A 22,172-nucleotide genomic window follows, 5' to 3' on the forward strand; every position below is an offset into this window, starting at 1 on the left:
TCCATACCCTCTGTTTCCTACCATTATGTAGCAGATGTGTAGCAAATGTGTAGATACCGTGCAGTTCTGCTGTAAATATTGTTACCATGTAAATATTGTTACAACTACAACTAACACAACACCTTGTCGGAGACAAAAACAACCAATTTCGGCCCAAATGCAAATACAAATCGCTCTTGCAGCGGCTGCAGTGCATTCAAAATTATCAGTAAATTAGCAATAGTGGCAAAGTTTTGGTTAAACCGTCTCGCCATTGAATTGAAAGTGTCAAAGAACCAACATAAACGGAGCCCGCGCCCCGTGTATAAAAATCGATCACAGACTCTGTTCAACTTAAGGTAAAGGGGAAAATCATGAATTAAAGCCAGAATGCGGAGGTATTCCTTCCTACATGAAGTGTTCTTTGAATCGACGCGAATAGATATTGGTTCACCTTGAACCTAGCATTGCTGAAGGGGCCGAGCAGCCGCATACCAAACCCCAAACCCGACCCAGTCAAACATATAGAAGCATACGCTTGTGTGTCCTGTGTGCATGTGTATGTATAAACATTACGCCCACTCGGTCGCCGCCGCAAGACGACAACAGCTGTTCGGGCGTCTGAAAATGTTTACTAGTTTCCGCTTTCATGCTGCAAGGCTAGCGAAATATAATATTTGAATGTCTTCAATGTGAACACGGACACAGACCATAACAATTTATGGCGCAGTTGTTGTTTCAGCGCGAACCCCTTATCGCTGCAAGCGGGTGGTGGGTGGTCCTGCACTGTGGGCTGTGGCAAGGCGAAGGTGAAAGTCACCAGCTGATATCAGTTAACGGCTAATGGACGGACGGACGGGACCGAAAACCCGTTATGCATAGCAGCTGTTTGGTATCATTTCCATTTAATCGGACAGAAAAGCCGGAACCATTGCAGCTTTGTCCACTGTCCACACATTTATTCGTCGCAGCAAAAGCGATACTCAAGAGTTGGCGGCGTATCCCAGTCGTGCTCCGATTTTGTAGTGGTTGCTGTTACGCCTCATATCCGCTCTCCGCCTTTGTGCTGCTTTTGTTCATTTAATGATTGTAGGGTCTCGACTCTTGTAAATTAGACACGTTCTCGCAATTGGTGATATCAGTGCGAGCTAAGTTCCAGAAAGTTGTAATTGAACATTTCGTTGTCGTCTCTCATGTTGGATTGCAGGGTGCACGACAACTTGACGGCTTTTATGTGATTACTATGAAATTGGATGAAATTGTTGGATGGTAAGTGATTGCACAATTGTCAATCATCTTATATATATATATGTATACTCGTATATTAAAGTCGTGTTTCTGTATGCCTAGGTACCAGAAAAAAATCGGCACCTATGACAAGCAAGAATGGGAGAAAACAGTCGAGCAGCGTATTTTAGATGGCTTCAATAATGTCAACCTGAAGAACACCAAGCTCAAGACAGAACTGATTGATGTGGACCTAGTGCGAGGTGGGTTCTCCCTTTATTATTCATTATTCTATCCATACGAAATGTTAATTTGTCGCTTGGTCGATAGGTTCCACCTTTCCAAAGGCAAAGCCAAAGCAATCGCTGCTCACTGTCATTCGCTTGGCCATTTTGCGTTACCTGCTGCTCCCGCTGTATGCACAATGGTGGGTCAGGCAGACCACGCCCAATGCCTTTGGCTTCATTCTGGTGCTGTACCTCACCCAACTGATGAACTGGGCCATATACATCCTGCATAGCAATCGCATTGTGCCACTGACCAGCGACCTGCAGAGTAATGCCACTCTGTATGGCGAACCAGATACCGATAAGCAGCAGGCGGAGGAGCATGACGACATGCTCAGCGCCCTGCTCATACCCTGCGCCCTCAGTCTGATGATTAGCCTGATACACTCGCAGATCGTGGCCACCAACAACGCGGCAACTGGTGGCGGTAATGGGACCGCTAAAAACAAACTACGTCGCTTCTCCATTTCCAACTTTAACGAGAAGTCAACCGCAAGGGAACCGCGTCTGCGGCGCAGGAAGAAGTATGTGCGGTGAGTAGGGGTCTGGGCTCCAGAGATCATAAGCTCATGCATTCTCCTGCAGTATACGCCAGCCCGAACCGGATTTATCTCATCCCAGTAGCAACACGTCTCTTCCAACGCGACGCACAACAACCAGTGCCCCAGAAGTGCTCTCAAAACCGCCCACACCAATCAGCAGCGCTCCTGCACAAGAACCTGATCTGCCAGCCAACGCCACCGCCAGCCCACCTCCCGTTGACATCAAGCAAAGCAGCAAAGAGGAGACGTTTCCCAGCACAACTGTCGTTACCACGCATCGCCAAGCACAGGAGACAGTTGACAGCACTACGCGCACCGAACCTATATATGATCTGAGAAGGCACGAAGGCGGACCTGTGCCTGAAAGTCCCAAGAAGCGCAACGTCAATTGGCACACGCCCATTCAGATCTATGCCACCTACGACCAGACAGAGCAGCCCTCATCGAGCAAGGCCAGCAGAGAGGCTGACAAAGAGAGCGGCGTGGAAACACTGCAGCCCACTCACAAAACACGTCGCAGTCTGGGCGAGGATGATGGCTTTGAGAGCTTGAATGGAAAAAGTTCCAGCGGCGAGGACAATAACCACTCGCCCTTGCCCAATGCAGGAGTGCCAGCCGCAGCAGTGGTTCCTGTCCAAGCCAGTCAGTTGCGTCTGCGGCTAAATGTGGCAAATAGCAGTGCGAGCAATGTGCCAGCAGCACCCGAGAAGAAATCGCAATCTCGGGGAAACGAGTCCACCAGCAGTGGCGCTGACTCTGATAATTGCGATGATGCCGATCTAATATCGAGTCCAGCATCGGCCTGCAACCAAGAGTGCACCACATCGGCCACAGATTGGCTGGGAGTGACCACGAATAGTGAGGATTGCAGCTATACCTCAGATATGGATCATTCGGATGCTGGATTCAAGCCATGCAGCGATGAGGACCCAGCCGAGCTAGACATTACACCAACAACCATTCTGAATCCCCATAACAGCATGGATCGCAGTGAGTAGATGTCCATTTATGTCTAGGAGTTCACAGTCATCTGTATATCTATGTATCTTCTTCCCGGTCTCAGTAAGCTGTACCATTTGGGATCAGCGTGATGCGAAGAAAGCCCAGCTCTCTGTCCTTGAGATAGCCTCGTGCATAATTGAACGCGTGGACTCTATGGGCGAGACGAATGACTACATTTACATAGGAGTTGTATTTTCCTTTCTACTTACCATGATCCCAACCTTTTGCAGGCTCTGTGTGGTAAGATCTGAGTATGTGTGTTTCGCAGGTGTGTTTCAATTCTTCAGTTCCTTGCAGATCACTCTTGGGAGCGATACGGAAAAGGCCAGCGAGATAAGCTACATTTACATACCCCAGTTGCTGTGGGAAAAGTCATCGTCTTCATTTTTTACTCTCCTGGGGTTTGCCTTTGGCGAGGCTAAATGGGAGCGCACGGTGCTGGCCCTGGGCTTCATCCAGCGGCTCAGCCTGACTCTCATACTGTTTATCATATTTGCAGTGGCGGAGCGTACTTTCAAGCAGCGTTTTCTGTACGCCAAACTGTTCTCGCACCTAACATCATCGCGAAGAGCACGCAAATCGAATTTGCCGCACTTTCGCTTGAACAAGGTGCGCAATATCAAGACCTGGTTGAGCGTACGATCCTATCTAAAGGTGCGTAATCATGCTATTTTATTTAACACAAGTTCCTTTGACTAGTTCTGTAAATCTCCTGTAGAAACGTGGTCCGCAGCGGTCGGTTGATATTATTGTATCTGCCGCATTTATCGTGACCTTGCTACTGCTCGCCTTTCTCAGTGTTGAGTGGCTGAAGGACTCGGTTCACCTGCACACTCACCTGACGCTGGAGGCCCTGATTTGGTCGATTACGATTGGAATCTACTTGCTGCGCTTCATGACACTGGGACAAAAGATTCAGCACAAGTATCGCAGCGTGTCGGTGCTGATAACCGAGCAAATAAATTTGTATCTGCAAATCGAACAAAAGCCAAAAAAGAAGGATGAATTAATGGTTTCGAACAGCGTTCTCAAGCTGGCTGCCGATCTATTAAAGGAGCTCGAAACGCCATTCAAGATCTCTGGCCTCAGTGCCAACCCATATCTATTCACAACCATCAAGGTAGTCATATTGTCGGCACTCTCGGGCGTTCTGAGTGAGGTCTTGGGCTTCAAGTTGAAATTACACAAAATCAAAATAAAGTAAAGTAAAGACCGAGCTGGCAGGGATGGCACATGGAACATACCCATGGCATGGCGCAGATCGATCATATTTTTGTAGTACAATTTATTTCGAGACGCTTTGAGAAAATATAAAATTAAATACATGTCTCCATCTAGAGTAGTTTAATGAATAAACTTAAGTAAGCCAATGTTTATGATTGTCGTGTGATTGTTCTACTATTGACTACGTAAACCAATATACATTATATGCTTACCATATACTACCTTTTAGAAGCGACCTGCACAATCACAAATCGTCAGTTAACTGAAATTGTGTAATGAATCCGCACCGAAGTTCATAGAACTTGTAGCATAGATGTTATGCACGTTTCGTAACATCCTGAATACTATCTTAGAAAATCTCAAGTTCGAATCCCAAAATATTAATAAATATATTATTCAAGTTAAAAACATAATCTTTTGAATCTAACGGACCTTTCGAGATCTCTTGGCATTGGAGCTGCTAACGCCCGGCGGAGTAGGGCTGCCAACCTCTCGTTATTTCTGCGATCGCACAGCTGGTGTTGTTGCAATCGTTATCACATACCGCCCACGCATAATCGATACTGACGTAACATCAACCAATCGCACTTCTGCAGCATTTTTCTGTAGTTTTTAGTTTTCCTATTCCAATAAATCATTGTGCAAAATGCTTAGGCTTAAAATATTGCTCAGAAATGTGGTATCAACGAACTTGCTCCGAACCCAGACACGTTTGCTTCACGTTGGCGAGGCGAATGTCTTGCCCAGCGAGGTGGACAAGCAATCGGCCGAATACAAGGTATAAGCAATTTGCGTATTTCAGGAAATATTCTATAGCCCGAGTTTTTGAATAGGACAATGCCAGCGAGATGGGGAAGCTTGTCACAGAGCTGCGCAACCTCACTAGCCAAGTGCTGACGGGTGGCGGTCAAAAGGCCAATGATAGGCACACCTCACGCGGCAAGCTGTTGGCCAGGGAACGCATTAATTTACTTCTGGACAAGGGTTCGCCTTTCCTGGAACTTAGTGCTCTGGCTGGTCACGAACTGTACGGGGAGGAAGTGGTCAATTCTGGCGGGATAGTAACTGGAGTGGGCCGGGTCTGCGGGTAGGTCGTGCATCATACTATTGTCCCTCTAAATATGATTTGAGAACATTCTTTTAGCACTGAATGTGTTGTCGTGGCCAACGATGCTACTGTCAAGGGTGGCAGCTACTACCCCATAACTGTGAAGAAGCATCTGCGTGCCCAAGAGGTTGCCCAGGAGAATAGACTGCCGTGCATTTATCTTGTGGACTCCGGTGGTGCTAATCTGCCGCGCCAGGCCGAGGTTTTCCCCGACAAACTGCATTTTGGGCGCATATTTTACAACCAGGCAAACATGTCAGGCCAAGGCATTCCCCAAATTGCCGTTGTCATGGGAAGCTGTACGGCCGGAGGAGCCTATGTCCCAGCCATGGCGGATGAGAGCATTATTGTGAAGAAACAAGGAACCATTTTCCTGGCTGGTCCCCCATTGGTGAAAGCTGCGACCGGAGAGGAAGTTTCCGCCGAAGATCTGGGCGGTGCTGATCTCCACTGCAAAACTTCGGGTGTCACGGACCACTATGCTGTCGACGACGAGCACGCTCTGTACTTGGCCCGCCAGATCGTTAGCAACCTGAATCTGCCCGCCACGAACTCATATAACGACCAGCTGCTGCACTCCAGTCAAGCGAACTTCAAGAAAGACAACACTTATGTTCCTGCTGCAGTAGAAGAGCCGCGCTATGATCCCCTCGAGCTATACGGCATTGTGGGACCTAATCTTACCAAAAGCTTCGATGTCCGCGAGGTAATTGCCCGAATCGTGGATGGCAGTCGCTTCACCGAGTTCAAGAAACTTTTCGGCGAGACTTTGGTCTGTGGTTTTGCGAAGCTCTATGGGCACAGGGTAGGAATTGTCGGCAACAATGGTGTCCTCTTCTCGGATAGTGCTCTCAAGGGCGCCCATTTCATTCAGCTCTGTGCACAGCGCAAGATTCCTTTGGTCTTCCTGCAGAACATAACAGGTGAGCTAGCACCGCCACTTGGCTGACTACTCCTTTCATCCGACTGAATGCTCTTCACTTTGCTAGGTTTCATGGTTGGGCGCGATGCCGAGGCTAATGGAATTGCCAAAAATGGAGCTAAGATGGTTACAGCTGTTGCATGTGCAAACGTCCCCAAGTTTACAGTGATAATTGGTGGGTCGTACGGTGCTGGAAACTACGGGATGTGCGGACGGGCCTATTCGCCGAGATTCCTCTACATGTGGCCTAATTCGCGCATCTCTGTGATGGGAGGCACTCAGGCAGCCAATGTATTGGCCCAAATCACTCAAGATCAGCGGAAGCGAGCCGGCAAAGAGTTCACCGAGGAAGAGGCCCAGAAACTAAAGGCTCCCATTGTGGAAATGTTCGAGGCAGAGGGCTCACCGTACTACAGTACCGCTCGTTTGTGGGACGACGGCATCATAGACCCGGCCAATACACGGCAAGTGCTGGGCCTGAGCCTAAAGGCAGCCCTCAACAATGCTGGACACGACACGAAGTTTGGCGTTTTCCGCATGTAAATTTGATTCGCATGCGGGTGTAATTAACACTGGGATATGTGCATTTATAGACATTTAATGTCCTGCCACTATATTGAAACTGTTGCATTTATTAGTGTTAAGTGAATTGTTGTTGTTTCTGTAAAGGTCCATGGAGTATCTATTTTTGAAATGAATTTTAGCTAAAATAAATATTTTTAAATTAAACGACCTGAACAATGGAATGGGAAATAATTTGTTCTATAACTCGTATTTTTTTATTCGGATAAACTGCGGACTCGGATGCAAATGTTCAAATTACCCGCAACGTGCAAGTAAAATTATGTAGACAGGTGTCTCTGTGAAAATTTCATCCCCCTGTAGTTGACATGTATCAAAAATCATCCCTGTGTAGTTGCCAGTAGCAAGCAAATTCAATTTTGTCAAACTCACTTTTTAAGCATATTTTATCAAACAGTGAAGCAAAAGAAGTACTTAAAATCAGCTAATCTTGTAGAAAATTGATTAATTTATGGGATAAAATTATATTTTCTGTCCTGAAGGTGCTAGCTACCTAGAAATACTAAGCCGAATATCAAAATCGAGGAATGTCATTTTCGATCATGAACAAAAAAGGAGGATTTTCATGATTTCCAACACTAGTCAAATCTAAAAAGCAAAGCGGCTCGTCTCGGTTTGTCACAGGGCAAATTTTTCGCATTTCATGTTAAAACACAAGTCTAAATAAAACTAAAAGTATCATCGAGCATTAGTTCTAACTAAAACTCGTTAATAACTATAAAGGTGAGTGGACTATTTGCCGGAACGAAGTGTGACTGTGTGTGGGCTTGGTTTCATCTGTGTGTGCGTGCTGGTAAATGTTGCGGCTATTTTGCCTGTTTTTGCACAAAAAACTTGAAAATGGCAAAATCTAGAAGTAGCGTCAGCAAAAAAGAAAGTTCATCGGAGAGTGGCGGAGTGTATGTGGCGATTTTAAAATAACTTTGCCGAAAACTTCAAGTGCACTCTTGAGTCGGTCGCGTGCAGGGAAAGGGGAAAATATCTGTACATTGTGGAAGAGAATCTGGTGCATTGGTGTGCGTGTGTTGTATATTTAAATGTCGCCTGCTGCTGCCGCTGCTGCTGATACCGTTCTCTGTTCCCGGTTCCCTGTTCCCTCCTCCAAAAATAAATTATTTTCGTGAGTGCGGCGTCCTTGTATGTGTGCGTGTATGTCTGCTGGCGAGCCTGCTGCTGCTTACTTGAAACAGCGTCAGCGGAGGCCGCAAAAATTCCATTGCAGTGGCTAATCTGCCTCGTCACTTTCCCCGCCCTTCCGAAAGAGCAGACCATATTTTCCTATGCTCATTCAGGTTTCAGGTGTTGATTGTGTTTTCCGCTTTGGCTTCCACTACCATGACGTCATTGCATGTTTCAACTCTTATATGGTCTATGTGTCAAGCCCCCGCAGTCGTTAAGTGGTAAAATGTGTGTTTGTGTGTGTCCCTCTGTGCGTGTTTGTGTGGGTCCAGTTACCAACATTTCTTCGATTCTTTTAGATTGTGTTACTATTTGTATTGGATAAAATAAAACACTGGCGACCCCGACGACGCCGACGCAGCTCTTTCGGTGGCTGTTGGCTCTTCTTGCCGCTTCTCGGCTTCCATTAGGTTTCTCCACTTACACACGCACTCGTCTGTGTCTTCGGGCGGTTTTTGCTCGTATTATTCGCATATTTATTTTCTGTTTTTGACACACTTCCACACTCGCTTTCTTCCCCGGGGAGATTGTCTCATATTATCAATACGAATATGGAGGATTAACGAGCATTAACGAACATATGATCAGTTGTTTCTCTCTCCCCGCCCCCCCTTAAAAGTGGTTTACATTTATGGCTCTCCTATTCGGCGCTTGTTCTGCCTAATTGGCGCGGAAACAACTTCCGCTGTAGCCCCGCCAGCACGCCCACACCCAGCGTAGCCGCCATGGAATCGACAGCCATAACAAAGCACAATCCCCAACTTGTTGTATTTGGGGCATGGCTATTGTGGCTGCCCCTGTAGGCTGCTGCTGCCGCTGGGGCACACTTAAATCAATAAACCAGGAACAAATCGCTCGCATTTGAATTGAAGTTCCGCCCTTTCGGGTCAATGCACTTTAGGCACACACACAGACACACAATAGCAAAGTGAGAAGGTAGCGTGGAAAGTCTCCCCAACGCGCACACACACACACACACTCGGGAAATGAGTCGGATATTTATAGGCTGGCTCCCAAATGCCGGCTAATTCTTTATCAGCTTCGTGGCTGCTGTGGCCCACGTTTCTATGTTGGCTCGTTGGCCAAGTTGACATTGATAATGCCAATGACGAAGACCGGCAGACGGACAGACCACCAGAAAGGCAGCCAGTCAATCCGGACGGCCGACCCAGCCCATGAGTAATCTTCATCTCCAAGAAAGCAGTGACTGAGACGTCAGCATCGGCAGCGAAGCGTTGACAACGCAGCTCCGTCGCTCAGCCGCAGGCCTCAGACCCCAGACCCCAGACCCCAGACCCAGGCCCAGGCCCAGCCACAGTGCAAGTTCATTGTTCGCGCGCTCCAGTGCTGCTGCCTGCCTCTGAGCGTTCTTAGTTTCCATTTCTCCTGATTGCATTTAATGCTCGCGTAAGTTTCGAGACTCGAACGAAGCGACACACGAGAATCATCTAGAGGGTTTAATGCCTTCTTAATCGCCAGATTTTAATAATAGAAGTTCAAAACGTAGAGAAAACAAATAAAATAGATCGTAGAGCTATGCGAAATTCGAACAACTCGATTCGATTTAGGGGCGGAAGAAAAATATACTCCATTGCGAGTAAGTGCCTACGAGACGGCCTCTTCTATGCTCTCATAAGTTTTCAAGAACGGCAAGGGACTTCAAGATTCATGCCTAGTTGAGTTTGATCATAGGATATGTATGCACTGCACCGCTCTTGTACTATTGAAGGGTTTTGTCTTTTTGTAGGCGTGTATACATTCGCCTACTCCTTGATCTGTATTGAATCATTTCCAGTTGTAAAAATGATATTGTTGAAATTTTTTTGAGCATCAGAGCAGGCACTTTCCAATAGCTCTTTCCAAGGTGGAATAGTCAAAATGTATTATAGCATTTGAACACAGCTGTGATAGATACAAAAATTTTAAAAGTGGTTCCGGAAAATACGATAATTGGCAGAGAGAGAGACTTTTCCAGCCGAACAATCGAACCGAACTTCAGTCTAATAACTCAAATAAAGTGGCAAAGCAACTTTCATATCATCATTTGCCAAGTAAGAAACAAGAAACACAAATTCTACAAATTCATGGGGCGAGTGGTGCAACGGTAATCATTTTCTGGCTGCCGCTGGCCTGGTCCGCGGATCATTATCATTATCGTGATCTTGATATTGAACACGCACATGGGCAATGCTTGAATGCATCCCCGTAGCCAAAACAATTATTAGCAACCGGGTAATTAAAAGTTGTTCATTCGCTTGGTGGGGGGAGGGGCGGCCTACACCCACACACAGGCCACACGGGCCACAGAGGCCTCGGGGTATTGATGGAGATGTGCCTTATATGCAGAGCTCACATACCATTAAGCAACTAATTCCAGATCTTTGTTTCATTTCAGTATCGCTCAAGAAAAAGTACGAGAATCAACAGCGCAATATGGCCGTTAACGTGTACTCTACAAATGTGACTTCAGAAAACCTATCGCGCCACGACATGCTCGCCTGGGTGAACGATTGCCTCCAGTCGCAGTTCTCCAAAATCGAAGAGCTCTGCACGGGTAAGTGCCCATGAAGCTGAGATGATGAAGTCATCTGGGAACTAGTAATTAAAAAATGATACCTTTTTAGGTGCCGCATATTGTCAGTTCATGGACATGCTGTTCCCCAATTCAGTGCCCGTCAAGCGTGTCAAATTCCGCACCAATCTGGAGCATGAATACATACAGAATTTTAAAATACTGCAGGCTGGCTTCAAAAAGATGTCTGTGGATAAGGTAGGGATCGAGACTGATATCTCGACATTAAAATCGACATCGATTAAGTTGTACATTTTCTTTGAGAGTTTTGATTTGATTAATGCACATCCACACGATACACGACACCCAACACCTGACACACGTACCACGGCACCTTCGCACTCTTCTTTGCGGAGGGGTGTGGGGACACGGACAATTGATATTGATATTGAGAACAGTGTAAGCCCCCCATAACGGCACTGCCGGATCTGGCGCTGACACGTTATGCGCGGCTTTCGACTGTCTGACAACAACAACACTACAACAACTACTTGAATGTCGTAACTAACTGCCGTTTCCGTTGCAAATCAACAACCTCCTCAACCCAAACAACAGATCATACCAGTTGATAAACTTGTAAAGGGACGTTTTCAAGACAATTTCGAGTTTTTGCAATGGTTTAAAAAGTTTTTCGATGCCAATTACGATGGACGCGAGTATGAGCCCCTGCAGCAGCGCGGCGGCGTCCAAATCGGCAACGGCAAGGGATCGGGCGGTGCCATCATCAGCAACGGAGGCAGCGGCGTGGGCAGCGTCCACAACGATATCCACATGATGCATCGTAAGGGAGCTCAGGCACCCCAGCCCAAACGCCTGGCGCCGAGCGTCCCTGCTAATGAACCGGGTATGGACTTGTGCGGCTTGCGGATTGCGTGTAGCAACGAATTTCTTTTGGTGTTGGTCATCGACTATTTGTTTATCCAAGTTACATTCAAGTTCCAAGATGCGAGCGAACGTGAAGCACGTGGCGACCACCCACCAACCAAACACACCCGCCAACCCGCACACACCTACACACCCAAGCACAAGCACACACAGCACCCAGACGCATCCCAGCACCAAATACTCGAGTCCCAATCGGATGAACTGTTGTTGTCTTACATCCCACGCCACTATAAACCCGTACTAAACCCCAATAATCCCCCTCCCCATCACACTCGTAACATTGCGGACGGAAGAGGTCTTTGAACATTTGGCTTGCCAAAGAAACAACAACACCTGTTACTGTCGACGACATGTTTTTGATGTTCTCTCTGTGTAATGTCCAGGTTTTTCGTTGGTTTTGTGTTTGTGTCTCCCCTCCCCCATTTTGCATTGGGCTTTTCTCCACCACACACTCTCACCGCTCTCTGCATATTTCTTACACATTTTATTTTTAGATAATACCCATTGACAAATTGATAAAGGGTCGCTTCCAAGATAATTTCGAGTTTTTGCAATGGTTCAAAAAATTCTTCGATGCTAATTACGATGGCAGGGACTATGATGCTAGCGGAGTGCGCGAGGGCGCGCCGATGGGCTTCGGTTCGGGTGCAGTGAAGTCCCTGCCCGGCACGGGCAGCAGCGGCGTGGCCAGCTCTTACAGGCGTACCCCAGCGACAGCAACGCGCCCGACAACGACAGCAACAGCAAAGCCCAGTATGTTGTTTTTGGTTTGGTTCCCTCTCTATCTTCTCTATCCCAGTATTTACATAGCTCTATATTCTAAGTTCCAATTTACCCCCCACTCAATGGTCAGACATTTGTGCATACTTTCGTCAATGTAGATCATACTCCCTTCCGCCTCACATTCCTCATATTGTCGTAGTTTAACAAAACTGAATGCACATTTCCAAAGTGATTCCAAACGATAAACACACACACATAAAAGACGAAACGCTCTCGCGTTTCGAACGTGCTTCACGTTTGTTAAATCTGTCTCGAAAGGAAATACGTTGCCTGCCCACGTGATTGCGGCTGGTTATTCGGTGGTCGTTGTTAAATATTAATATTGACTTTTGTATCGCCCATTTAAGCAGTCTCCAAGGTTCTGCCGCGCACGAGCAGTACAGTGTCTCATAGCAGAGTGGCTACCGCCACCAATATCACAGGAACAGTGAAGAAGATCGATGCGAGCAATGCCGTCAGTACTCAGCAAATCGACGAGCTATCCAGCCAGGTAGCTACAGCTACAGCATTTTTCCCAGCGATTGCATTCATCACAATTCTTTTCTCATCAGGTCATGGAAATGCGCATAAACCTGGAAGGTTTGGAGAAAGAACGCGACTTTTACTTCTCAAAATTGCGCGATATTGAAATACTGTATGACTCGTGACCCGTTCCCAATGAGATCCCTTCTAACTATCTAATCCAATCTTGCAGTTGCCAGGAGGCCGAGGAAGGGGTGACCACTCCGTTGGTGCAAAAGATATTGGACATACTCTATGCGACTGAGGTACCATCTGCCCCAGCAAATTTATTATGTAAGTTTTAATGTTCTTTTTTTGTGTGTATGTTTGGACTTCTAGGATGGTTTTGCGCCTCCAGACGATGCACCACCAGAAGATGAGGAGTATTAGGAGTTATTTAAAACGAAACAGCCCACGACACACCACATCAACGTCTGCAAACATTTTCAAACCAGCATGAGGATAAGCAAGAGATAGACACACACGTGTTGTATGAAACATAATAACCCAAGTAATGGCCACATAACAAGGATACGCGCGAACAAACAGCCACTAAACTCGTCAACTCCCCAGCAGCAAATCCCCTGAACATTTCCAAACATTTGCCTTTATTTTTTGATTCGAATTTGATGCTGCTCCACTGCTCAATTATTCTAAAATCGTGCCTAAGCTGGATCCAAACAAAAACAAATTCTACATTAGTCAGCATTTTCTATCTAAATTTTTGTGTGTTTGACAGAATAAACTCAACATTCACTAAATTGTAAACCACAAAATTCTCCCATTGACAAAATTGTTCACTACTGTGCATCGAAAAAGTGTTAAAAGTTCTTCAGTTCAAGGAAGACATGCTTTTTCTTCTTTTTGACATGCTTTTCAAGAAATTTAATAAATTTATCATTTTCATGCATTGTATTTCCTCACTTTGATGGTTTTATGTGACGATCAAATGAATCGAAGTTGTACAATGTGAAAAGCAAACATTGTAATTGTATTTATCTATTTTCAAAATTCTACAAAAATTGGCTGCATAATATAATATGAATATAGATCTTAAGTGATTTTTGCTCTCGATTCTGTTAGTTCTATATCTATGTGTAGAACAAATTGAACAATGTTAAAGAGTTTAAATAAACACAAACATCTTTCTAATTTCTAAAAACCGTCACGTTTCATTTCTATTTTATTTGATTCTCGAACACATTCCCTACTATATGTGCTAGTTGTGCGACTGGAGCTGTATATTCAAGTTTATTCCTTGGACCATTTAGTGGTTCTGTTCTCATAAAGCACAACCTTAGTTTTGGGACCGTTGTAAATATTTTGTTAATGCTTGTAAAATCATACTAAATATATACATACATACATACAAAGACATACTCATCCAAGAGTCGTGCATAGTATAGTGTTCGTACACAATTGATAGGCATTTATTAATCGCGTGTATAAATAATGTTCTATTATCTAGAATAAAATCAATATGTTGCTTGACTCAAACAATGCATTTCTGATTTCATATACATATGTACGTACAATACAAGTAAGCAGGAAACTATTTAACGGCTGCCTGGATTTCCGGCTGCTTGTGCGTGCCGTCGCAGAAGGGTCGGTGGGAGGTCTGCTTACAGTTGCAGAGCCAATAGTCGCCAGACTTCTCCACCTTAAACCGTATTGGCCTGGAAAGGAACTTGGTTACAGATATCTCGTAGAACCCTGTGAGCGACTCACCTCAGCTTTATTTTCAGAAACTCATTCTTGTGCGTGCCATCGCATATTGGCTGCGATTTGGACTTTCCACAGAGGCACCAGGAGTATGTTTTATCTGTGGGTGGTACGGGGAGATCGGATGTTATGTTGTGGTTATGTAAACTTTTGAAGTGAATGTTTTTCTGCAGCTGTGTGAAACGAACCCTTGTCTAGGTGTATCTTGAACGGTCGCTTATCGAAAATTACTCCATTTTCCTTCTGCAATACAGCAGTTTGTTTGTCTTCGACCAAGTTCTTGGGAATTGTTTTGGCAGTGGCATCTCCCGACTGAGAGCTGGAGCTATAACAGACCTGCTGGGTATGCACATAGATTAGTTGAAGTTATACGCAACTAAAATAAAGAGCTGCAAAATTACCTTTAAAAGCCCGGGTGTGCGAAGGCTGCGTTTTAATATTATTGACATATTTCGGTTTTTTCTAATGGATATTCCGATTATTGAACAGCAGCCGCGATAAACATATGTTTTCCAGGGCTGGATCGCCAGGTTATCGAAATCGTCAATTTGGTATCACTGCCCAAGGTCGCCCCGTCCTCTCGTGGAACACTATGATTGTCACAATTTCTAAATCTGTTTTTGGTGATAAGAAACTGTGTCTCAGCACTTGAACAGATATGATTATGATGCGTCTTAGAGGCAATTCAATACATACACACATCTATGAACCTGCTTGTGGCCGACTCCACCACGAAGGTTCTTCCATTTGAAATTCGAATACCCAAAAACTATAGTCATGAGATACTTAAGATAAGATGCCAAAGTGTACCCGCCTTTATCAAGCAGCCCCATTACAAAAGCTAGCTGATTAGCTTCCCATTCTAACAACTCCCAGAGTTATAATACACACTTTATTTGAAAAATACTTAGGTTAGATGTTTAAAACTCGTCGTTGAATGGATAGTATTTATGGCCAGCCATGCCCGAGAACGGGACAGTCCGCTGTCCCGTGTGATATCCCTCCATAGCCTTAACATCCTCGGGACTCAGTTCGAAGTCGAAGACTTTGAAGTTTTCCTCAATGCGCGTCTTGTTGGAGGACTTGGGCAGTGGCACGACACCAATTTGAATGAGATATCGCAGGCAGATCTGGGCAGTAGTTCGTCCATACTTCTTGGCCAACTGTTGGGCCTGATCATCGTAGATGAACGCCGGCCACTGGCGGGCGGGCTGGGGACGTGCCAGCGGGCAGTAGGCACAGATCACCAGGCCGTGCTGCTTGGCATGCTGCCGCAGCTTCTGCTGCTGGAAGCCCGGATGACATTCCACCTGGTTGACCACCGGCTTGATGCGGCAGTCCGCCAGTACACGCTCCGTCTGTGCGGCGTTGAAGTTGGATAGGCCGATGCTGCGGGCGAGGCCCAGGTCCACCAGCTTCTCCATCTCCCGCCAGGTGTCCAGATAGTCCACATCCGTCAGCTCCAAAGTGCCATGGACATTGCTGTCGTTGTGGAACTTCTGGCCAACGGGCAGATGCATCAAGTACATGTCGATGTACTCCAGTCCCAGGTTGCTCAGGCTCAGTCTGAAGGCGCGCTCCACCAGTTCGGGATCGTGATGGATGCCACCCAGTTTCGTGGTGACAAAAACGTCCTCCCGCTTGATCACTCCCTCCGCTATTTTCTCTCGAATCGCCTGGCCCACCTCCTGCTCGTTCTCGTAGACGAATGCGGTGTCGATGTGCCGGTAGCCAATGTCAATGGCATTGCATGTGGCCTGGTAGGCCTCCGACTCGAACGACTTCCAGGTGCCCAGGCCGAGGACGGGCATTTCCTGGCCATTGCTCAGTTTGATTTTCGGCGCAAGATTTGCCATTTTGTAGATAATTAGTACGAATCAAACGTTTGTTACTAGATTGCGACGCGACTAGAACTATTTTTTTTTTGTAGATTTTAGACAAAGCAATCTGTTCCAGCACGTTAAAAAAAAAACGGCCTTAGCCCACTTAAGCCTCTTATATTTAACAAGCCTCTTAACAGTTCAACGACTTGAGTTAAATGGCGGAAAATAATAGTGTTTGTAAGTTATTCTCGTAGATCCGTCCTATCCTTCCTATTTACTTAAAAAAAAAACGACGATATCTTTCACCTAAACTGCGCTAAAATGATTTTATTTGCATTATTTTCAGTGGAATATTAAAATACCCCCTTGGTCTGCAACGGGTTAATCGTTTTCCGTCAAGATTGGAAGCCATTCCTCCATTTTGATATTCGATTTGATATTACTGGCTAGCTATGACTTTCATACCTGAGCACATAATTTTATTTGATTGACAGATACATTTTCTACATGATTGGCTAGTTTTTAGTACTCCCTTTTATTGATTTATTCCCAAAATAGGGTTTAAACAAATAAAGTACAAAAAATAACGTAAATGTGTCTGGAAAGTTACGTCATTGTTGCTGGCCAACAGGTGTCCCCTGCGAGTATGGACATCTTTATACCCTATTTTATTTAATTAACACTAAAATTATGTTTTCCAAGCTCATTTGTAACATTAGTAATGACTTCTTCTCAGATTGACATGTCTTAGACCTATTCATGCATTTGATTAGCTTCCTGTATAAACACTTAGATCGACAACGGTACCTATTCTTGGTCTCTGTTAGAAGACCACTAACTGTAAAGTTGAAATACCGTTTAAACAGATACTGACGAGATTCTGCATTCATAAGAGCCTGGTATGACAAACATATCCGAAATTCTATAATATCCATTTCCACAGGGTATGCAGATCCGCGCAATGTTGAGGGACAATGCTTCTCGATTTCTCGGCTTTTGTGTATAGACTCATTGCTGCCTACCGGTTAAAAGAGAGCCTTACGCGATTCAAAGAGAGCGAAAAAGACAGCCTTAACCGATTTGGAGAGAGGCCAGCTGCTGTGATGACGTCACTGCCAGAGACGTCACGGTTCAAAAACCTCTTTTTCACAAGCGAGTAAAAGAAGCGAGAGTGAAAGCTTTTGGCTGGCTCGCTTGAAATTCAAATTTACCAGGGCGGGAAAACGTTTTGTCGCTAATACATAAATCTTTATTTGAATATTAGTTAAAGTTTAAAATGTTAGACAATCAAAGATACATGCTAGTTTATTCTTAGTTGCACATTTAGGGTTTGGTTTGCCTTTAAAATATTTAGCTTTCTTTGCATAAAACTCACTGGGGATCTTTGTAATAGGGGTAATCGTACTATATAGTTATGTATATTCTGTTAATATGGTTAAATAACCCTGTTCCTGGGGGAGTTACACATTATGCACATTTATTATATGTTGTCTTTGATTTCCTATTGAATATCAACTTAGTTGCCATGCCCTGGGGTTGCAACTAAATTGTTTGTTTGGTGTTTGATTCTTGCTGTGAGCTCCATTGAAAGGAGACTTCCACACTCTCTCTTCTATTACGTAATAGTCTGCTAGAGATAAATATCTCTAATTCTTATATGGTAGGTAAGTAAACTGGAGATTGTATTGCGTTAGACATGTAGACACTGATTTGAACATCAAGCTTTTGGGTATTTGTTTTAGCTACGGTTTGGTTCTCTTCTATTACGAACTAGTCTCTAGAGGTTTATTCTATAGACATGTAGACACTGATTTGAACATCTAGTATGTATGTATGTATTTTCGTTACAGTTTGGTTGTTTGGTGTTTTATTCTTACTGTGAACTCCACTGAGGAGCTTTCCACACTCTCTTCCAAATATTAATAATACGTCAAGAGAGATCTATTCTATTTCCTATCCAATAGGTAAGTAAATTTGAGATTGTTTTGGGTTATCCATGTATTAGACACTGATTTGAACATCTAGGTATACGTGCATACATATGTACATATGTATGTATCCGTATGTAGCTGATTTCCGGTTTGGTTTGTCTGCTGTTGAATTGAGCTGCATTCCATTGAGAAGCTTTCTTTGCTAAACTCTAATTTGTATCTGCAAGAGACCTATTATATTTTCTATGTGGTGGGCATTGTACGTAGACTGGAGATTGTATTGCGATTGTAGAGACGACACTGATTTTAAGATCTATGTATTTTTATATATTTATGAACCCGTACCCGTAGTTTATTGACGTCTTGTTTGTTTCGCGTTTGATTCTTCCTGTGAGCTTTATTGAGGAGACTTTCCTTATGGCAAGCTAGTCCGCTAGAGACTTTTTCTATTTCCTTTTTTTATGGTAGTACATATGTATGTATGTCTTGTAGTTAGTTGTATGTATGCATGAAATTTAGTTTCGGCTCGATCGTTAACTCATTAATCATGGTTGGCTTAAGCCTATAATGACAACGGAGGTATATACGTATAGCATGAATATCTCTAGGTTACCCGATTTAGTTAAGTTTATGCAAAGTGCTTAGTGATTTTCTTTGAAGTTAAAAGTAGAGTACAGTGTTATGTTTTTGTTTTTTTGAGATTGTCAAATCGAATCACAAGTTAAAATTTGGAATTTTCTTTTGCTAGAGTATATTACTTGCATTTATAATAAATATATATGTATATGGTATATAGCTTATAGTATACAGTATATAGTATATCGGTATTATTGAAGGTGCACAACAACAACAATGATTGTTTATTGTTGCCAAAAGTATACATTGATACATTTCCATCCTTTGACACAGATGGCTTTCTTTTCCCTATACAAGCTAGAATCTAGGTTTTACGAATCAATTTAGTTGTATATACTCGTATAGTATGTACATAAGTGTTATCCCATCTACAAATGTCTATACTATACATATACGCTAGAAGATTTGCTGAATGCCTCCTCCTCACAGGTTTGCCATGGGTGGCACATTGTGTAGATAAAGTAATTAAGGGCTTTAAACTCTTTTCATCTTACAAACTGGTCACGTACTCACGTAAAATTGGTGTTGCGTTGCATGTAAATCAATTCGAAATCGATACAAATCTTTAGTTATTAACTTAACAAGACCTTTCCGTTTCAATCGGCTCGCTATACTCAGATTATGTTCTATATATAAAAGTTTCATTGAAAATTCGTTTGCTGTTGCTGTTTTTTTTTTTTACTGGGGGAGAAACCACTGGATACTGCTGATGTCTTGGATTATAGTTGTTTATGCAAAAGAAGGACAAATATTTTGTAATACATATACACGACATATATCCTATGCATCATGGTCAAAGTTCTGGTTACAATACGTATAGGATTTGTGGTAGGTTAAGTGTTATATCGTTGTTTGAGAGACCTTTACTTGGGAGAGGAGTTGGAGTTTTTACGGCTACTACGATTCTAGAATTAACTACGATGTCTTACCAAAAGATCAACCCGCCCATGATATCTGATATGAGCTGGATTACCAGATATCACATCGGGAGCTGTTCAATTCAAAGTAATTACTTTAAATATATATTTATGTACATGTGAACCGATTCTTGTGGTCTTGCACATACTATATTACTAATTTCTACAGCTAGTAAGGTCCCTCTCCAGTGTTAATTATTTTATTGCACTTTTACATGCATGTATTCATTTTTCTTTGGCTAATTTAACGCAAAATAAACTCTGAATTATGTACAAAATAAAACAATTAAGTGTTGTGTAAATAAATATTAATAAATGTATGGGTATTTTATTTGCGACTCACGCTAAATAGGGCGTATGGTATCGAGAATTACTGAATGAAAACGAAAGTCCGAAATTACAAATTAGATATCTTATCCCCTAGGCTTAAATGTTAATAACTAGCTTCAACTAGACTGTGTAATAGTTGTAGTTTAAGGGTTCTAAAAAAATAGATTCCATGCTCTGTTGTAGTATGTTTATACAAAATACTTTGCGTAGGATATAGATATAGATATATGTAGATGTATGTACGTAGAAAAGTTGGTAGGAAGTTATGCAGTTTTAGTGCTGTTGGTTTTGATGTCGTCTCCTCTAAATGTTTAGTATCACACTCGTCCATTGTTTGTTTTGTATTAACAACGTATGTATATTCTTCTCTCGGCCTCCACTGGGACTCCTGATTCCATTGCCCCGAATGTCAAATTTGTGGTTTTGTTTCATTTCGTTTCGTTTCGTTTTGTACTAAAGCAAAAAGTTTGTGGTTCGCATTGAAATGCCTTTTGGGTTGGGTTGGGTTTCAGTTCATTTGAAAGTTTAGATAGTCCATAGTTGGGTCATAAATACTCTACTTAGCCTAGGCTAATTCGAATGCGAATGCAAACAGAAGTTTTGCAAGGGGCTGTTGTCGAGACCGCGGTTCTGGGCAGCAACAGCTAAGCTCGTATCTGTGCAGCTAATTGCAGATTGCTGGTTGATTAACACTTAACACACACATTTGGTTAGACACTTAAGTACTCTCTCTACTGGCTAATACGATCTGCTATATCTGGGCTATATTTTATCTGCTATCTGCTTATAGCTTCCTGGTGGGCTCCACCTTCTGCGACATGGCCGTGAGCACTCGCTGGTTGTCGATGACCCGAAAGCTGCTGATGTAGGAGCGCACCTCGCCCTCGCTCTTGGGTGATGGCGGCTCCAGTCCTGCCACAAATTGGTTAATTTTTATTAAAATTACGAATCGTCGGGGGCTGGCTGACAATCAATCTTACCCAAACTTCTGGAGCGACAGAAGCGTATGGTGCGCATCGTTTGGGCCATCATGTGCATCTTCTCAAAGTTCACGAGTCCGTCCAGGCTGGTCTTGTTTCCCTCGTGGGCGAAGGTCATGTCTTTCAGCAGCAGAGGCATGAACGGTATCAGGGGCGGCTGCAGCTTGCCCACAAACACGCGATAAGCCCGATGGTTGCGGCTGGGGTCGATGAGGGCCTCGAACTCCTGAAAGATTTTCCTGAACTTTGACGGTATCTTTTCCCAGGTTTGCTGCAGCCGCGACACGGCCATATTCGAAAGGCCCATCACCACAGCAAAGAAGGCGTTCAGATTCTGGTATTCCTTGCAACTGTAGAGAGGGGAAGCTAAGCAGTTATTCTGTCGCAACTTTTTAGCGGGAGGGGGCGTCACTTACTAGGCTGCCAGCTTAATGAACTTGCGGACCAGACCCACGCGCTTGCTCAGGCTGGGCGTGGACACGAGCTCGGTGACAATCCAGTACTGAACCTCGTTGAAGCGACGCAGAAAGACATCCAAGTTGGCCGTGATCTGTGGCAGTAGAAAGAGCAGAGCAAAGCAGACAACAATCAGACAAAAACCAGCAGACAAATGATCAAATTCCTCAAGGCCACATTTCCTGAAAGTTTTCCTTTTACACGTATAGTTTTTGGGACATCTTAAATTACTTCGAGTGGGGCCAACTTCTGGCCAACTCAATTTGCAAAACAGATGACAAATGGCAACAGTTTTGTGGCCACTCTCTGGGAGGCTAATTACCCAAACGAGACGTTTCAGACTTTTGGGCAAGTTTACCTACCACTCCAGCACTCCTGCACTCCTTCCTCCACTACTCGCTCCACTCACCTTGCCGAAGTGATGGCGTCCAAAGGTGTGATAGAGCAATTCATATTCATGCACGGCATAGAACAGATCCCACTCGAAGAGGGTGATGTGGTAGGCGAGCTCCTTGGTGCTCAGTATTTCCAAATCGATGTCTACACCCTCTGTGGGGCATTCCTGCTCCTGCAGCTGTGTCTGG

The 22,172-nt window shown here is 44.2% G+C and overlaps 6 protein-coding genes across 17 annotated transcripts in view; 3 read left to right on the forward strand and 3 right to left on the reverse strand.

Annotated features, from left to right (window-relative positions):
• Positions 1 to 134: 134 nt before the first annotated feature.
• Positions 135 to 4,409, forward strand: LOC6590275 (putative homeodomain transcription factor). Its single transcript, XM_002015479.2, has 8 exons — positions 135 to 338; positions 1,187 to 1,248; positions 1,330 to 1,469; positions 1,537 to 2,026; positions 2,079 to 3,025; positions 3,099 to 3,277; positions 3,335 to 3,691; positions 3,756 to 4,409. Exons 2-8 carry the CDS (start codon positions 1,223 to 1,225, stop codon positions 4,239 to 4,241), a joined length of 2,625 nt encoding a protein of 874 aa, XP_002015515.1. The 5' UTR covers positions 135 to 338; positions 1,187 to 1,222; the 3' UTR covers positions 4,242 to 4,409.
• Positions 4,410 to 4,887: 478 nt separating this feature from the next.
• LOC6590276 (probable methylcrotonoyl-CoA carboxylase beta chain, mitochondrial) lies at positions 4,888 to 6,990 on the forward strand. Its single transcript, XM_002015480.2, has 4 exons — positions 4,888 to 5,039; positions 5,095 to 5,348; positions 5,406 to 6,292; positions 6,359 to 6,990. Exons 1-4 carry the CDS (start codon positions 4,908 to 4,910, stop codon positions 6,832 to 6,834), a joined length of 1,749 nt encoding a protein of 582 aa, XP_002015516.1. The 5' UTR covers positions 4,888 to 4,907; the 3' UTR covers positions 6,835 to 6,990.
• A 531-nt stretch (positions 6,991 to 7,521) lies between these two features.
• Positions 7,522 to 13,561, forward strand: LOC6590277 (microtubule-associated protein RP/EB family member 1). Of its 8 annotated transcripts, none has more exons than XM_026985568.1 (8): positions 7,522 to 7,596; positions 10,448 to 10,606; positions 10,677 to 10,822; positions 11,180 to 11,468; positions 12,640 to 12,782; positions 12,844 to 12,926; positions 12,987 to 13,087; positions 13,152 to 13,561. In XM_026985568.1, the coding sequence occupies exons 2-8, from the start codon at positions 10,486 to 10,488 to the stop codon at positions 13,181 to 13,183; spliced, it is 915 nt and encodes a 304-aa protein (XP_026841369.1). In that variant the 5' UTR covers positions 7,522 to 7,596; positions 10,448 to 10,485; the 3' UTR covers positions 13,184 to 13,561. The 8 variants fall into 8 exon arrangements, with proteins under 8 accessions (XP_026841369.1, XP_026841373.1, XP_026841374.1 ...); XM_026985572.1 differs by lacking the exon at positions 11,180 to 11,468 and adding an exon at positions 12,004 to 12,262; XM_026985573.1 differs by lacking the exon at positions 11,180 to 11,468 and adding an exon at positions 12,004 to 12,262 and having other exon boundaries at positions 12,643 to 12,782.
• Positions 13,562 to 14,194: 633 nt separating this feature from the next.
• Positions 14,195 to 14,999, reverse strand: LOC6590278 (CDGSH iron-sulfur domain-containing protein 3, mitochondrial). 3 transcript variants are annotated; one of them, XM_026985578.1, is made up of 5 exons: positions 14,917 to 14,999; positions 14,704 to 14,854; positions 14,522 to 14,615; positions 14,327 to 14,469; positions 14,195 to 14,257 (listed from the first exon to the last, which is right to left on the reverse strand). In XM_026985578.1, exons 1-4 carry the CDS (start codon positions 14,962 to 14,964, stop codon positions 14,346 to 14,348), a joined length of 417 nt encoding a protein of 138 aa, XP_026841379.1. In that variant the 5' UTR covers positions 14,965 to 14,999; the 3' UTR covers positions 14,195 to 14,257; positions 14,327 to 14,345. The 3 variants fall into 3 exon arrangements, with proteins under 3 accessions (XP_026841379.1, XP_002015518.1, XP_026841378.1); XM_002015482.2 differs by having other exon boundaries at positions 14,195 to 14,469; positions 14,704 to 14,851; XM_026985577.1 differs by having other exon boundaries at positions 14,195 to 14,469.
• A 386-nt stretch (positions 15,000 to 15,385) lies between these two features.
• On the reverse strand, positions 15,386 to 16,409 carry LOC6590279 (aldose reductase). Its single transcript, XM_002015483.2, has one exon. It carries the CDS (start codon positions 16,369 to 16,371, stop codon positions 15,436 to 15,438), a length of 936 nt encoding a protein of 311 aa, XP_002015519.1. The 5' UTR covers positions 16,372 to 16,409; the 3' UTR covers positions 15,386 to 15,435.
• Positions 16,410 to 20,129: 3,720 nt separating this feature from the next.
• LOC6590280 (rap guanine nucleotide exchange factor 4) overlaps positions 20,130 to 22,172 on the reverse strand; it is a 36,259-nt gene continuing 34,216 nt past the window's right edge. Inside the window, exons 17-20 of one of the 3 annotated variants that reach the window (XM_026986923.1) lie at positions 21,998 to 22,168; positions 21,549 to 21,682; positions 21,133 to 21,482; positions 20,130 to 21,064 (exon numbers count right to left, since the gene is read on the reverse strand). In XM_026986923.1, the coding sequence (XP_026842724.1) occupies positions 20,937 to 21,064; positions 21,133 to 21,482; positions 21,549 to 21,682; positions 21,998 to 22,168 (783 nt within the window). In that variant the 3' untranslated portion in view covers positions 20,130 to 20,936. The remainder of the gene's footprint in view (positions 21,065 to 21,132; positions 21,483 to 21,548; positions 21,683 to 21,997; positions 22,169 to 22,172) is intronic. The other 2 variants (XM_026986924.1, XM_002015484.2) reach the window with 2 other exon arrangements.

Source organism: Drosophila persimilis, unplaced genomic scaffold, assembly GCF_003286085.1.
Source record: "Drosophila persimilis strain 14011-0111.01,24,50 unplaced genomic scaffold, DperRS2 tig00000002-arrow-pilon, whole genome shotgun sequence".
Classification (NCBI taxonomy): Eukaryota; Metazoa; Arthropoda; class Insecta; order Diptera; family Drosophilidae; genus Drosophila; species Drosophila persimilis.